This window comes from Trifolium pratense, linkage group LG4 (assembly GCF_020283565.1).
Source record: "Trifolium pratense cultivar HEN17-A07 linkage group LG4, ARS_RC_1.1, whole genome shotgun sequence".
Lineage (NCBI taxonomy): Eukaryota > Viridiplantae > Streptophyta > Magnoliopsida > Fabales > Fabaceae > Trifolium > Trifolium pratense.
The window spans coordinates 50,309,695-50,321,820 of record NC_060062.1 but is presented as its reverse complement, the minus strand read 5'-3'; the positions used below and the strand labels follow the sequence as shown (position 1 = coordinate 50,321,820).

Below are 12,126 nucleotides of genomic sequence, written 5' to 3'. Positions count from 1 at the left end.
TAAATGTGAGAATGATCTAGTTGGATATATAAGACCCTCTAATCCACATAACACCATGATTTCTGAATCAAACAGAGAATGATCAAAGACCAAAGAATATTGAAATATGCAAATCTCATGCAAGTAGAAATATGAGCTATAGTCAAACAATGGAAAAAAAATCTTAAAACATACTCCCTCTAGTCCTTAATATAAGAGAGAATTTGCTTTCTAGATTCATAGAATGTTGAATGTATTTGGTCTATTTTTTAGTCCAAATACATCAATCATTCTATGTATCTAAAAAGTTAACTTTTTCTTATATTAAGGACCGGAGAGAGTACTATCTAACAAGTGAAAAGATTTCTGCTGAAAAAAATGTTCTTGGTATAGTGCATCCATGCTGACATGAGTTATTATGCATAAGGAATAAACTTATGCATGTTGCATAAACCATTTTTACCGTGGAATGGTTTCAGAGGGTTGTAATCTAAAACCATTTTGCTGTGGAATGGTTTTGTGTGTTATTTATGCATGGTGCATAAGGAATTCACTTATGCACGATAACCGCTCCCATCCATACTTATGAGGTTACTTCTCTTCATTACAATCATTTGGCAAATTTCTTCACCATAGATTCCTCTAGTTTCTATAATTTCACCCAGCCTTTTCAACAAAATCCAACATCTTCTTGTGTTCTCACAATTTTATTTGAATCACCGTTCGTTCTCTGAGTTACCTAAAGTCACCAAATCTCAAAATTAGATAACTATTTCCCAAATTCTTAGCTAAAATAAACTTTAATTCCTAAGTGTTGAAAAATGTTTCATTGTGAATCTTGAATCACATGTTGGCCTATCTTGAAATAGTATTTATGCATTAGGTCATAGGTATAGGAACTACACATTTGATATAAATTACTTTGAATTCTTTTAAAATGATTCCCACATAAGTTGAAATGAACTTCTGCACATCAACTTTTTTGTTATAATCTCTTATATTAATTATTCATAAAAACTTGTAACATATAAGGTCATTTTTTTTGTAATTTAGAAACTAAAACTTATATCAAATGTGTAGTTCCTATGACCTAATGCCTAAATGCTAATTCATGATATGCCAACATGTGATTCAAGATTCACAATGAAACATTTTTCACAACTTAGGAGTTCAAGTTTATTTCAGTTAAGAATCTTCTATGAACTAAAAGTTAATTCACACTAGTCTTACATGTTAGATGAAAATTCAATTGTTTCTCCACCTAAGGGACATGTAATTAAGCTTGTTAATAAGTTATAATTGATGAAACAAGGGAAACAAAAATAGAGGATGCAAAAATCAAAGTACTGTTCACCTTTCCAATAATTAACTTTTGCTGAAGGTGAGTTTTGAAGCAAAAAGTCAATTATTCCATAAGGTATGGATGAAAATCCTTCTTTACATTCTTCTTGTAACTTTGCAACTTCTTTCTGTGACATGGTAGGCAGCTGCGCTAATTTGGCATCCATCAGTGAGTCAGATGATCGATCTGTAAGGTTTTTCATTTTTACTCTTAGTGACTTCAAGTTACGCCAGGAATTGAGTTTAACCTTCAACCAATCGGGAACTAAGGAGAGAACCTAAGCGATAAAGAATGACGGTGAATCATGATCAGTTAATGTAGTATATATATATATATATACTAATATCGTCTAACATACTTGCATAACAAGTTATACCTGAAGAGCAATTGAGTCAACCTCCAACCATTTGACATCAGAAAGCTCTAGCAACCAGCTAAGTAGAATTGAAGGAGCCTCTGCATAATTTTGGAATATATGTACATATATCTTTATATGTTCAATAGACCTAAGATGGCTCGCACGTAGTATCTGAAAAGGAGTACCAACAAAAACAAAAGTACAGAGATTTGGAGTAGATAGCTCAATTTCAGAATAGTTCTCAGGCTTATGCAACGCCTGTATTACTAATGTGACAAGTGTGGAACTTGATATGCATAGATTTTGTTCACCTAGAATTTGAAAGTGAAAAATTGCCAAAACATTCAATCTGGGAAATGCCTAAAAATAATTGGCTCCACCGCGAAAGATGACATGCCCTATGCACAATCGGGTCAGTGATGGCAAATAAAGAGAACGCGGAAAAAAGATATTTTGTTTATAATAAATTATAGGGGAAACATAAAAGTCAAGAGATGTTAAAGTGTCACATGAATACAAGCAAGACGGAAAGTCTTGAATATCACATTCGGCACGGATTTGTAATCATTGGACATCATGTGAGACAACTTTAGTTATCAAATGATTTTCAATTTTTTTAAAATTTGACATGGATGACTATATAATACAAAATTTCAATCCAACGGTTGATTTTGTACAATTCGTATTCGTTATAGCGATATCACTGACATGATGCACCACTTAATGTGGTTGTTCATGTTAGAATTGACCAATGAATGGACGTTGTTTTTGGTTTTCTAAAAAATACTAATAATTAATAAGCATTGAACCAGCCGTTTTTTTTCTTCTTTTTTTCACACCAGTTTAATGTGGTTCGAGGGTCAGTTCTGACATCAAGTGGTTCCAGTCCCCTCCCGATCACAGTTGCGAGGATCGAACCGTGGTCCTCCTACCAAGTTCAGCGTCAATCACCACTGAACCAACTAACGATTGGTAAACCAGCCGGTTTTAAAATACCGTCAGTTCGTCGATTTTTGTCGATTTTAACCGTTCACTCCAGTTCGTACCAACCAGACCAATTTTGTCAACAACAAAAAAACAGACTAGACCAATGACCCTTCTAGTTCCCGGTTGAATGTTCCTGCCCTTTTTTCCTCTCATATTTTTATCAATTTTCATCTGATTGATCTCCTATAATTTTTCTGAAATCTTTTCAAATGACTTATTTACCACCAATTAATTTTGTCTTTCAATAGTACATAGTGGTAAAAAGGGAACACATGTACTTCGCGGTCGAACGCTAGATTGTCGATTCTTTTTTATGGATATCTCGGGTTAATACTAAAAAAAAAAGCAAAAGAACACATGTTATTTGATAAAAACATACATGTCACATATTATCCCTTTTTAACAGGTATTTACCCCCTACAATGTGGGCGAGTTTTGGTTTACCTTCTGTAATATACTAAACGGTTATTCTATAAATGACATGTTTTCTGTGCCAAGAGAAAGCAAAGTCAAAGAAGCAGTTCTAAGAATGTCATCAGGCATAATGTATTACCCAATTCTATTAGACACTAAGCACCAATTTCATCTTTTTAATGTCACTTGACGTTTAGAATTTAAAGAATTAGAGAAAATGAATTTTGGAACTGAAAATGTATTTTCTGATTGGTAGCTTCAGAGAGCATGAAACTCAATTTACATAAGTTTGTTAAAAAAGTCCCAACAGCTCTGCAGTTATGCAACTGCACTTCTACAAGAGATTTTACAGAACTGCATTTATAATTTTATAATAAATGAAGCTAGACTAGCAGAAGCAGCTATTATAATAAAAGCAACTTAGCTATAACTTTCTATCAACTTTTACACTGTCAAATTTATTTCTTTGGTTTCTAAGATATGTCATCTTTGCAGGTCTTTGGTGAGGTAGCCGAACGATTAAAGTCGAAGGCGTGAAACAAAACACCAAAGACATGACAGGGATGACTGAGATGATAAATAGGCAGGAGGGAAAAATTTTAAAGACCATAGTCGTAGAGGTCGTAGTAATCAGGAGATTGCAGGCTCAAATAACGGAGATACGTATGCCAACAAAAGCCGAGGGCTTGAAAGAAATGGAGATGATAAAGCCATTTGGATAAGAGGAATTATGACAGAGATTATAGGAAGAGAACTGAAGACAGTGGAAGGCAAGATGTGAAGATTGATTCTTGGCGAAGAAAACGAAGCCCAGATGTTGACGATTACAAACGTAGAAGGAACAATGAGGATTGCAGAGAAGATATAAAGATTGATTCCAGACGAAGAAAACTAAATAAGTTATATGTACATAATTTTAATATGAAATAAACTCTACAAGTTCACGAGCCGAGTTTATATTTTGATTTACCTAAATTAAATGAATTTACGTAAAAACTCCATTCTGACGACTTTAGACATAATTGTTTGCACTATTGGGAAACTATGAGAGATTTCAGACTCCAATGCTTTACAGAAATTTATCCCATTCTCAATTACATTACAGTACATTATATCAGGCAAACACTAAAAGCTACTTCTTTTAGCACATAAAAAATAGAAAGCTACTTTAGATATAGTTAACTGTTACCAAGCAGTGTGAGAATAAAATTCAATAGCCAACTGTCTATATTTAACACGGTATTTAGTATTTACCCCCTAAAACAAACTAATTTGTTATTTAAGATGATTCCATGTACTGCGGGGTTGGAGGGCTAGTGTTAGTCTTCTCAGGACCTGCACAAGTAGAAACCATAAAAATGCCATAGGTAAACACAAATATATCATACCAAGCTAGATCCAATTCAAAAGATTGACAAGTCTCAGAAGAATTGAGAGTTGAGCCTAACTCAACCCTAAAAAATCGACTTGTAAAGTGAGGATTGTCTCTTACTTATAAATTTTTGTCCAGACCAACTCACAACAAGTCCAAAACATGTACAAAATAAATGTTGAGAAAGAAGAATGATGAAGTGATACCATAAAAGCCACGGATTTGTACTTCTCGCCATTCTTGCACAAGGGCACAGCAGCAACACATCAAATGAGAAAGAAAATCATCAACATAGCCTCCCTGGATATTCATCATCAACCTAAGTTTCCTCCTTATGCAGCAAGTATAGCAACAACATGATAAAACTAATGAATAGGCCATAAATTCATTACATACTTCTGCAGAAGCTGAAAAAACACTAAAATCAAGTTAAAAGAGAACAACCTCGATAGTCCCCTAAAAAGATATTATACTTATATCTCTATGGCATTAAGTTCATGTATAAGACATTAGACAAATATCAATTTATTTCGGGCTTCTAATCTACTGGTACAAGTTTTGTGAGATTGTTTGGAAGAACTTACGAAAACAACTTATGATAATTTTCATAAGTTTTTTTCGGCTTATTTTCATAAGTTCTCTAATATAGCTTATAAACACAGGTCGTAGCATATAAAAATAGTTTATGTAAGCTTAGACATAAGCGCTTATCATGATAAGTGCAACTGCTATAAGCTGCAAATAAGTTGTTTATCCAAACAGACCCTTAATCAATCTTATGGTGCAAATATTATGCTATCTTAAAAATAAATAAAAAATTGGACTTCATCATTGTTAAAATTCAAGATATATCATCCCATTTCAGTAACTTACATATTGGTCTATTGGTTGCAACAGTAGCAATCTTTGAAAATGTCCCACATGGATAGAAGAATGTCCTTATACCTACAAATAAAATGATATAGTATTACCTAAGATGAAAATTAAGAAAGAAAATCAAATTAACAGCATGAAGTACATACAAAGATAAGGTTCAGAACAACAAGCAAGTAAATCAGTATGCCAATCTTCCTGCTGATATGAACTTCTAGTTGACCGCAAATCCTTTTCTGAAACTGAGGATCTGTTTGAGATTGAGGCCATACAAATAAAACATCAGACTAAGTTCAATGTAAGTTAGTAACCAAAACTGTGTTAAAATTCTTGAGAGAGAGTCTTGCCGCTTATTGCAGTCCTACTAGGATTGAGAGATTAGTCTCTGCAAATGCTCGCGGAGGTTACTTGTTTTACAATCCAAATAAGTACAAGGATAAAAGAGGGAAATGAATTACCTTGATGCTGGAAGAGTATCACTGCTTTTTCGATGTTTTTCATCAGAAGAATGACCTTTGCTGCCATTGGCGTCGGAATAACTTTGGCTAATGTATTCTACTTTCTTGTGACTATTTTCAGGTGATAACTTCTCCGGAAGAGAATAAGCAGCGACTTCCGTGACATCTAGTAAACGTTGAATGAACTCGCACTGATTTATATCCATATTTGCTTGTGAATGTTGTAACTCTAGTTGAAGCTTTTCGTTTTCTTTTTTAAGTGCTTCGGTGAAAGAAAAGTTAGGGTAAGTACATGAAAGAGTTTTCTTCAACACTACAGTGTCCTCTTTGTTAGGTTCTGGTTTTAGAAACACAGTTTGCACCTTTTGATCCTCATCATCCAATGTGTATTCACATTGATCCTTTTCAATAACTTCAAGTCTCTCCTGAATATTTCAAAGATGCGATCGAGTTATTATTACTTAGAAAATCTCAATCAAAAATATATCAAAGTCTTTTGAAACATTTGCAAATTTGAAAATTCTAATTACTTCAAAACATGTGCAACACCATCATAAACAGGTCCGTCCTTGAGATTTAGTGTCATGTGCGAAATATGAACTTAAAGTCCTATTTTAAGTCACATAGAAAAACATGTGCGTGCGAGCACACACGCTAGCAATAAGTGTTGAACAAACTAGCAAAGATAACTCTTGTAACAAGAGGTTAAATTCGTCGAAAGGATATATATGTTTGATACAATTTACAATATGTTGTGTTTAGTTATTGAGTAGCAACGGCGTTTAGCAGTAAATCACATTATCACAATAGACATACAGCAGTTGAAAACAAGGATCAGTCGATGGCTTGATTAGATAATTAAGAAAAGAGAAGTACAAATACCCTGACTCGAGTATTGACACGAGTATTGTCGACTAGAGTAATGAGAGGAACAAGTCGCAAGTATCTATCAATTTCATTCTGAGCCTTCCTAAATTGATAAACAATGTTCCACCCCATGGCGAGCAAATAAAGATAGCTACGATCCTGACAACTATTGACCAAAATGTAAGACCTTCTCAAGGCATCTTCTAGTTGTTCTAGAGGCTCTCGCGTTTCGGGATATTTCTTAAGCTCTGAGATCTTCAGCTGATCAAGCAAGTTTCCAATTAACTTAAGATGTTGTGCAAACTGCCTACAATTCTTCTTATGCATCCTTGCTGTATTCGCAGCTTTAACAATCATTCCAATCAACTTCACAGCATCTAAGCCTGTTAATTGAGCCACATTTGCAATCTCGCCAAAATGTTCCCATGAAGATGCCATGTTTTATAAGCTCTCACAACTCCAACCTTCAAAATTGCATTTTCAATCATTGATAAAATATAAATAAAGTGTGGAAAACCATTTTGATTAGTGAAATCATAGATAGCTTAGTGAATAATCAATTATTTACCTATGATTGTACAAATAGCATTGACAGCTTAAGCCTCTGAAATCATCTTCTGCATGATGTTGATTGATTCTCTCTCACTTCTCAGATACAGCATTGCCTTTCAAGATCTTGAGTTTTCAGAAACACTGGCACTGCAACAACACATGGTAAATGAAATTTAAGTAGAAAAATAAAAAGCTGGAAACTGAAACCAAATGAATCTTTAAAGTGTTGATTTTGATTCTAGTTTCATTTTTTAACATAAGATAAGATAGTCCTTTTTCATAAATAATAATTTCACATTAAACCAGTTCAAAATTCGTATTATTAATCAAAATATTCCCTCAGATCCTATATATAAGAAAAAGTTAAAGTAATCAAAAGTTGATGTTTAACATTATACATCAACGTACTTTTGTTGACTTAACTTTTTCTTATATATATAAGACCGGCGCGAGTAATTTATATTTTTGCATAAGTAAAAGAAAAAGGACAATATGTTGTCGGTTAAGAGACTTGTATGACAAAGCATTGTGAGTCAAAAAGACAAAGAGAAAGCAAAGTAAATATACTACATTGGTAAAAAGAAACACTGACATGTAACATAAAAATACCAAAATAGGAAGAAAAAACAGGAACATAGTGTTTCATTTAAGGTAATGTGGCATTGATTTACGCGAAAGACATGTTGTAATGTTGTTGTTATGTGAGAAAGAAGCAAATGAAAAACTGTTTGTGGAGAGGAGTGGTACCCAGCTCCATCAAAATTCAATTTACGTGATTGTCCTTTACTCACGGACAGTGACTCACGCTTCCCCTTTATTAGGAGAGGTTGTTGGGGTCCGGGGTGCACTTCGCATTCATAGTCGATGTAGAACTTAACACTGCAAGAGAAGGAGATTGTTCAACGCGGCATTAGGTTTATAATTCACATATTTTATAAATCAAACATTTTTCTCATTCATAATCGATGTGAAATTTAAGCAATCACAATCCATCAGAGTTTGTGGTGGTTGAGTGTTGAGTATGATTGTGGAACCAATGTTACTTCCTTACCCTGCACCCAAAATGTATGTGACCAACTACCAACTCATTTCCTGTTCTTAAAGAAAAATCTCTCAATTAAATACCTTGACAATGAATTAAGATCTCTCTACAAAATGAATACTTAAATTAGTATACTCCCCATAATAATATTCATAAGGATTGTGAGTTGTTTCTGTCTTTATTTGACACTTCGTTTCTTTTTAATTTTGAAATGGAGTAAGATAAGTTAGAACTTTTTTGGTAAAACATTCTTAATAAGACCATTAAAAATAAGACAATGCATCATTTTGAAAATCTTTGCGAATAATAACAGGATTAACATTAAAAAATGGAAATTGGAATTTTATAATTATGTACATGGTTATTTATCAAAATTAGCCTCTCAAGCTTATATCATTTTACTCTAATGCTACTATTTATTTAGATTAGATTAATACTTACTCACTAGCCGGAGAATCTACTAATCGAAGAGAGTTATTATTGTTAAATGAATTTGACAACAAAATTTTACGTAAGATGGAATCATATGAGAAATTTGGGGTAGACGAGAAAGAGGGTGGGTGGAATGTGAAATTTTTCGAGAATGACGAGTTACCAGATTCTCCATCCACTTTAGTGATTCACGAGTTGATTGTTACTTCTCGCACCCCTGAGAGTCACGGTCACCCCCCGAAAACCTCATTTTACCACTCTCGCTACTTAGGATGCGAGTGTGTAAAATTGCAAAACTGAAACACCATAGTTTGCTTTCTAGGATGCGAGTGTGTAAAATTGCAAAACTGGAACACCGTAGTTCGTTTTCTAGGATGCGTATCAGTTCACTTTGTAAAAATCAAATTTTTTATCCCTCCATCTTATAAGGCAATAATAATATGAATTAAATTGTATTAATATTGAAAGATTATATATATAGAAATACACTTATGGATGTATCATCATGCACTTAGCCTTAATCCAGGGCCGGCCCTAGGGTAAGGCTACTAAAGCCCTAGCTTTAGGCATCCAACAAAAAGGCTCTATATACATACGAAATGCTTCAAATACACACAAACAAATGCCTCATACAGTAAAATTTACTTTAGGCCTCACTTAATTTTGAAGATTATTGGGCCGACCCTGCCTCAATCATAGCAACAAATGGATGTGTTAGCTGTCTTTTGCTACGAGTTACAGTTACAATTATTAGTAAATATTGTCCATAATTGTCAAGAGATAATATTGAAAAATGTTTTAATACTATTTTTGTTTGTTTCACATTATTACAATGAGAAAACGCGTGTGTGTATATATAGCAACAAAAATATTTCACATTAAATTTACATTATTACTTTCTCATTCTAAATAGCGAAATTTATTTCGGTTCGCCCTTTAAATAGCGAGTGACAATATTTTATACTCAAAATCAATGTTTTCACCCTCAAGAATGAAAAAAAAATATCATGAAAAAAATAAGAGTTCGCTTTCTAGATAGTTCGCTTTCAACATTTTCACATTATTTTATAATGGTAATTTTCTCAAATTTCTGTGATCTCATTGAATATATATTTTTTCATATTCGTGTTTGATACAAAAAAATTGCATTCGCTTCCGATAAATTTTTTTTTTACTTATTGATGGACTTTTTCGCAAGTAAACGAAATACCACGTAGTAATAAAAATATCGATCCACAGGGATTGTGTGATTAAACTAGTCTAACATTGTTCATAAACATCATGCAATAATCTAACATAATTTGGGGGTTTGTTTGAGTGATTAATTGGTAGAAAAACGTGCTTTGTAATAAGTGAAAAAGCGAGGTAGAATCATCGGAATCACCTAGTCTATAGCTAAATCACATGCAATCTACCGTATCATATGAATTTACTCAAGTGTTCACAACTGGATCAACAAATTAGTGAATCGCAATCTCTTGTCAAAATCCACTCTATTCGTTGTCGATACTCCCCCGATCTCTCGGGTGGAAGCTACCTACAACGAATGATATGAAAGCGCGTCGATCGTTCGCTACACTCTATGTTTCAATCTCTCGACCGGAAACACTCGAGTGCTCAATGCAATTCAGTTCAGAAATTAAACCAATATTCTCATACGTGACTTAACTCAAAATCATTATAACACTAATGAAGGATTATAAAGCATTAAGTGAAGAATTGCATTAAGTAAACACTATGAAACAGAGTAAATTCTTACAATAGAGCAGATTACATTAGATCCATCTACATCCTAAGCTATCCTAGATCCTACCTCCACAAGGAGTTTAGCTCCTCATGTTGCTTCGATCGCGTCCTAGCTTCAACTTCATGGCTTGAGAATCCATGCTATTGAGGAGCTTGAAGCTATCCTATGAAGGTCTGGATCCAACTGTGAAAGCTTCCAAAACCAGAAAGTAGATGAAATGTAGCAGATTTTCCAACAACCCCGAAACAGAAAATGCAGTTTCCTTATATAATAATCGCAACCACGCCGCGCGCCAGATCTACCACGCCGCGCGTGGTTGCAAATCCTTCAACTACGCCGCGCGTGTAAGGGTCTCACGCGACGCGTGATCAAATCTGAGGTCTCTGATCTCCAACTCTGCATCCTTCACGCCGCGCGTGATAGCTCCACGCCCCCGGCGTAGTTATCCTTCCTTCCTTCACGCCGCGCGTGGTCAGTGCTACGCCGCGCGTGATCAAGTCAGAGAGCAATCCAAATTCTGATCAAAGCTTCACGCCGCGCGTAGTACGCATCACGCCGCGCGTGATCATGGTGAAAAACTTGGCTCTCTGTGATCTCCATCACGCAGCGCGTGATGGGCTATGCCCCAGCGTAGTGAACATCAGCAATTTCCTGCAATTTTCCTGTTTTCTTGCAACACAAGTAATCATGCTTATGAATAGATTTCTCTTACATTTATTGCTTAAAACCTACTAAAATGCATTAAATGTTGCTAAAATAGGCATGAATTAGAGAGTGTGACGATCCGTCATCACAACCCCAAACTTAAACCTTTCCTTGTCCTCAAGGAAACAACTTTTACCTCAAGCTTTTGTGTCAAGACTTTGGCATTTTCCTTAGATTCACTCGAATCATACATACGTGAGAATCACCTGATGATCAATGATCCACCTGCAAACAATGCTCAATTGCACAATCGTTCCCGCAAGGCATTTTCAAGTAATTCACACTTTTCAACCAAGGCTCTATGATTTCATCACACTAGTCACATACACCCTTCAATTAAGGTAGTTCACTCAAATCAACACATCAATGCAAGTCAACAATAATTTTGCAAGTAGTCTAAGAATTCATTCGGTTCACTTTGTGCACACACTTTAGAGGTCTTTTAGGGTTATAACGTGGCTTGGCTAGGGTGGATGGTGACATTTTGGGATAAGTAGTAGAAAAACTTGGAGTTAGATCCCCCTAAGGTCAAAAATTTTCATAAACCAAACCCCTTTTTCTTTTGAACTATAGCGGACTAGAGAACTTTTTTCAATTCATCAAATAAAGTTTTGTAATTCTTTTGCACTCAAGGCTATCACTTCTTTTTGTACTTCTTTTCTACATATATTTTCTTTTTTCATTCATCTCTTTTTTCATTTTCAATTTTTCATCATTTTTTTTTATACTTTTCTTCTTTCTTTCTCATGACTAAAGCCTTGCAAATGTTTTGAAATTTTTCAATCAAAACTTTGTATAAGTTCTCTAGTACCCTCACCCCAAACTTTATTTGTTGCTAATTCCAAAGAGCAACCTCAAACTTAGTGGTGAGCAATGCGCATAAACCACTAATTAGGTGCCTAACCTCCAAGAAAATCATTCCTTTTTTTCATCAAAAATTTCTTAAGGTTTTGCAAAACAACATTTTCTTTTTCAGCTCAAATTGGGTAAGCAAAGGA

The 12,126-nt window shown here is 34.4% G+C and overlaps 1 protein-coding gene and 1 pseudogene across 4 annotated transcripts; both read right to left on the bottom strand.

The window, feature by feature from the left end:
• Positions 1–42: 42 nt before the first annotated feature.
• On the bottom strand, positions 43–4,190 carry LOC123922842 (annotated as a pseudogene).
• Positions 4,133–7,883, bottom strand: LOC123882381 (protein MID1-COMPLEMENTING ACTIVITY 1-like). Of its 4 annotated transcripts, none has more exons than XR_006799797.1 (8): positions 7,219–7,591; positions 6,666–7,114; positions 5,784–6,208; positions 5,475–5,575; positions 5,326–5,397; positions 4,849–4,870; positions 4,659–4,752; positions 4,133–4,415 (listed from the first exon to the last, which is right to left on the bottom strand). XR_006799797.1 is itself a non-coding variant. In XM_045931236.1 (8 exons), exons 3-8 carry the CDS (start codon positions 7,086–7,088, stop codon positions 4,360–4,362), a joined length of 1,278 nt encoding a protein of 425 aa, XP_045787192.1. In that variant the 5' UTR covers positions 7,089–7,114; positions 7,219–7,349; positions 7,773–7,883; the 3' UTR covers positions 4,133–4,359. The 4 variants fall into 4 exon arrangements, 2 of the variants coding, with proteins under 2 accessions (XP_045787192.1, XP_045787193.1); XM_045931236.1 differs by adding an exon at positions 7,773–7,883 and having other exon boundaries at positions 4,659–4,859; positions 7,219–7,349; XM_045931237.1 differs by having other exon boundaries at positions 4,849–4,859.
• Positions 7,884–12,126: the final 4,243 nt, after the last annotated feature.

What these genes read in the sequence shown, in the direction of transcription:
- LOC123882381 (XM_045931236.1), bottom strand. Translation starts at nt 7,088, where the DNA reads ATGGCATCTTCATGGGAACATTTTGGCGAGATTGCAAATGTGGCTCAA. An exon ending in TTGTTCTGAACCTTATCTTT is followed by an intron (nt 5,398 to 5,474) that starts GTATGTACTTCA and finishes TTTTATTTGTAG; the next exon opens with GTATAAGGACATTCTTCTAT. An exon ending in ACAAATCCGTGGCTTTTATG is followed by an intron (nt 4,416 to 4,658) that starts GTATCACTTCAT and finishes CTACTTGTGCAG; the next exon opens with GTCCTGAGAAGACTAACACT.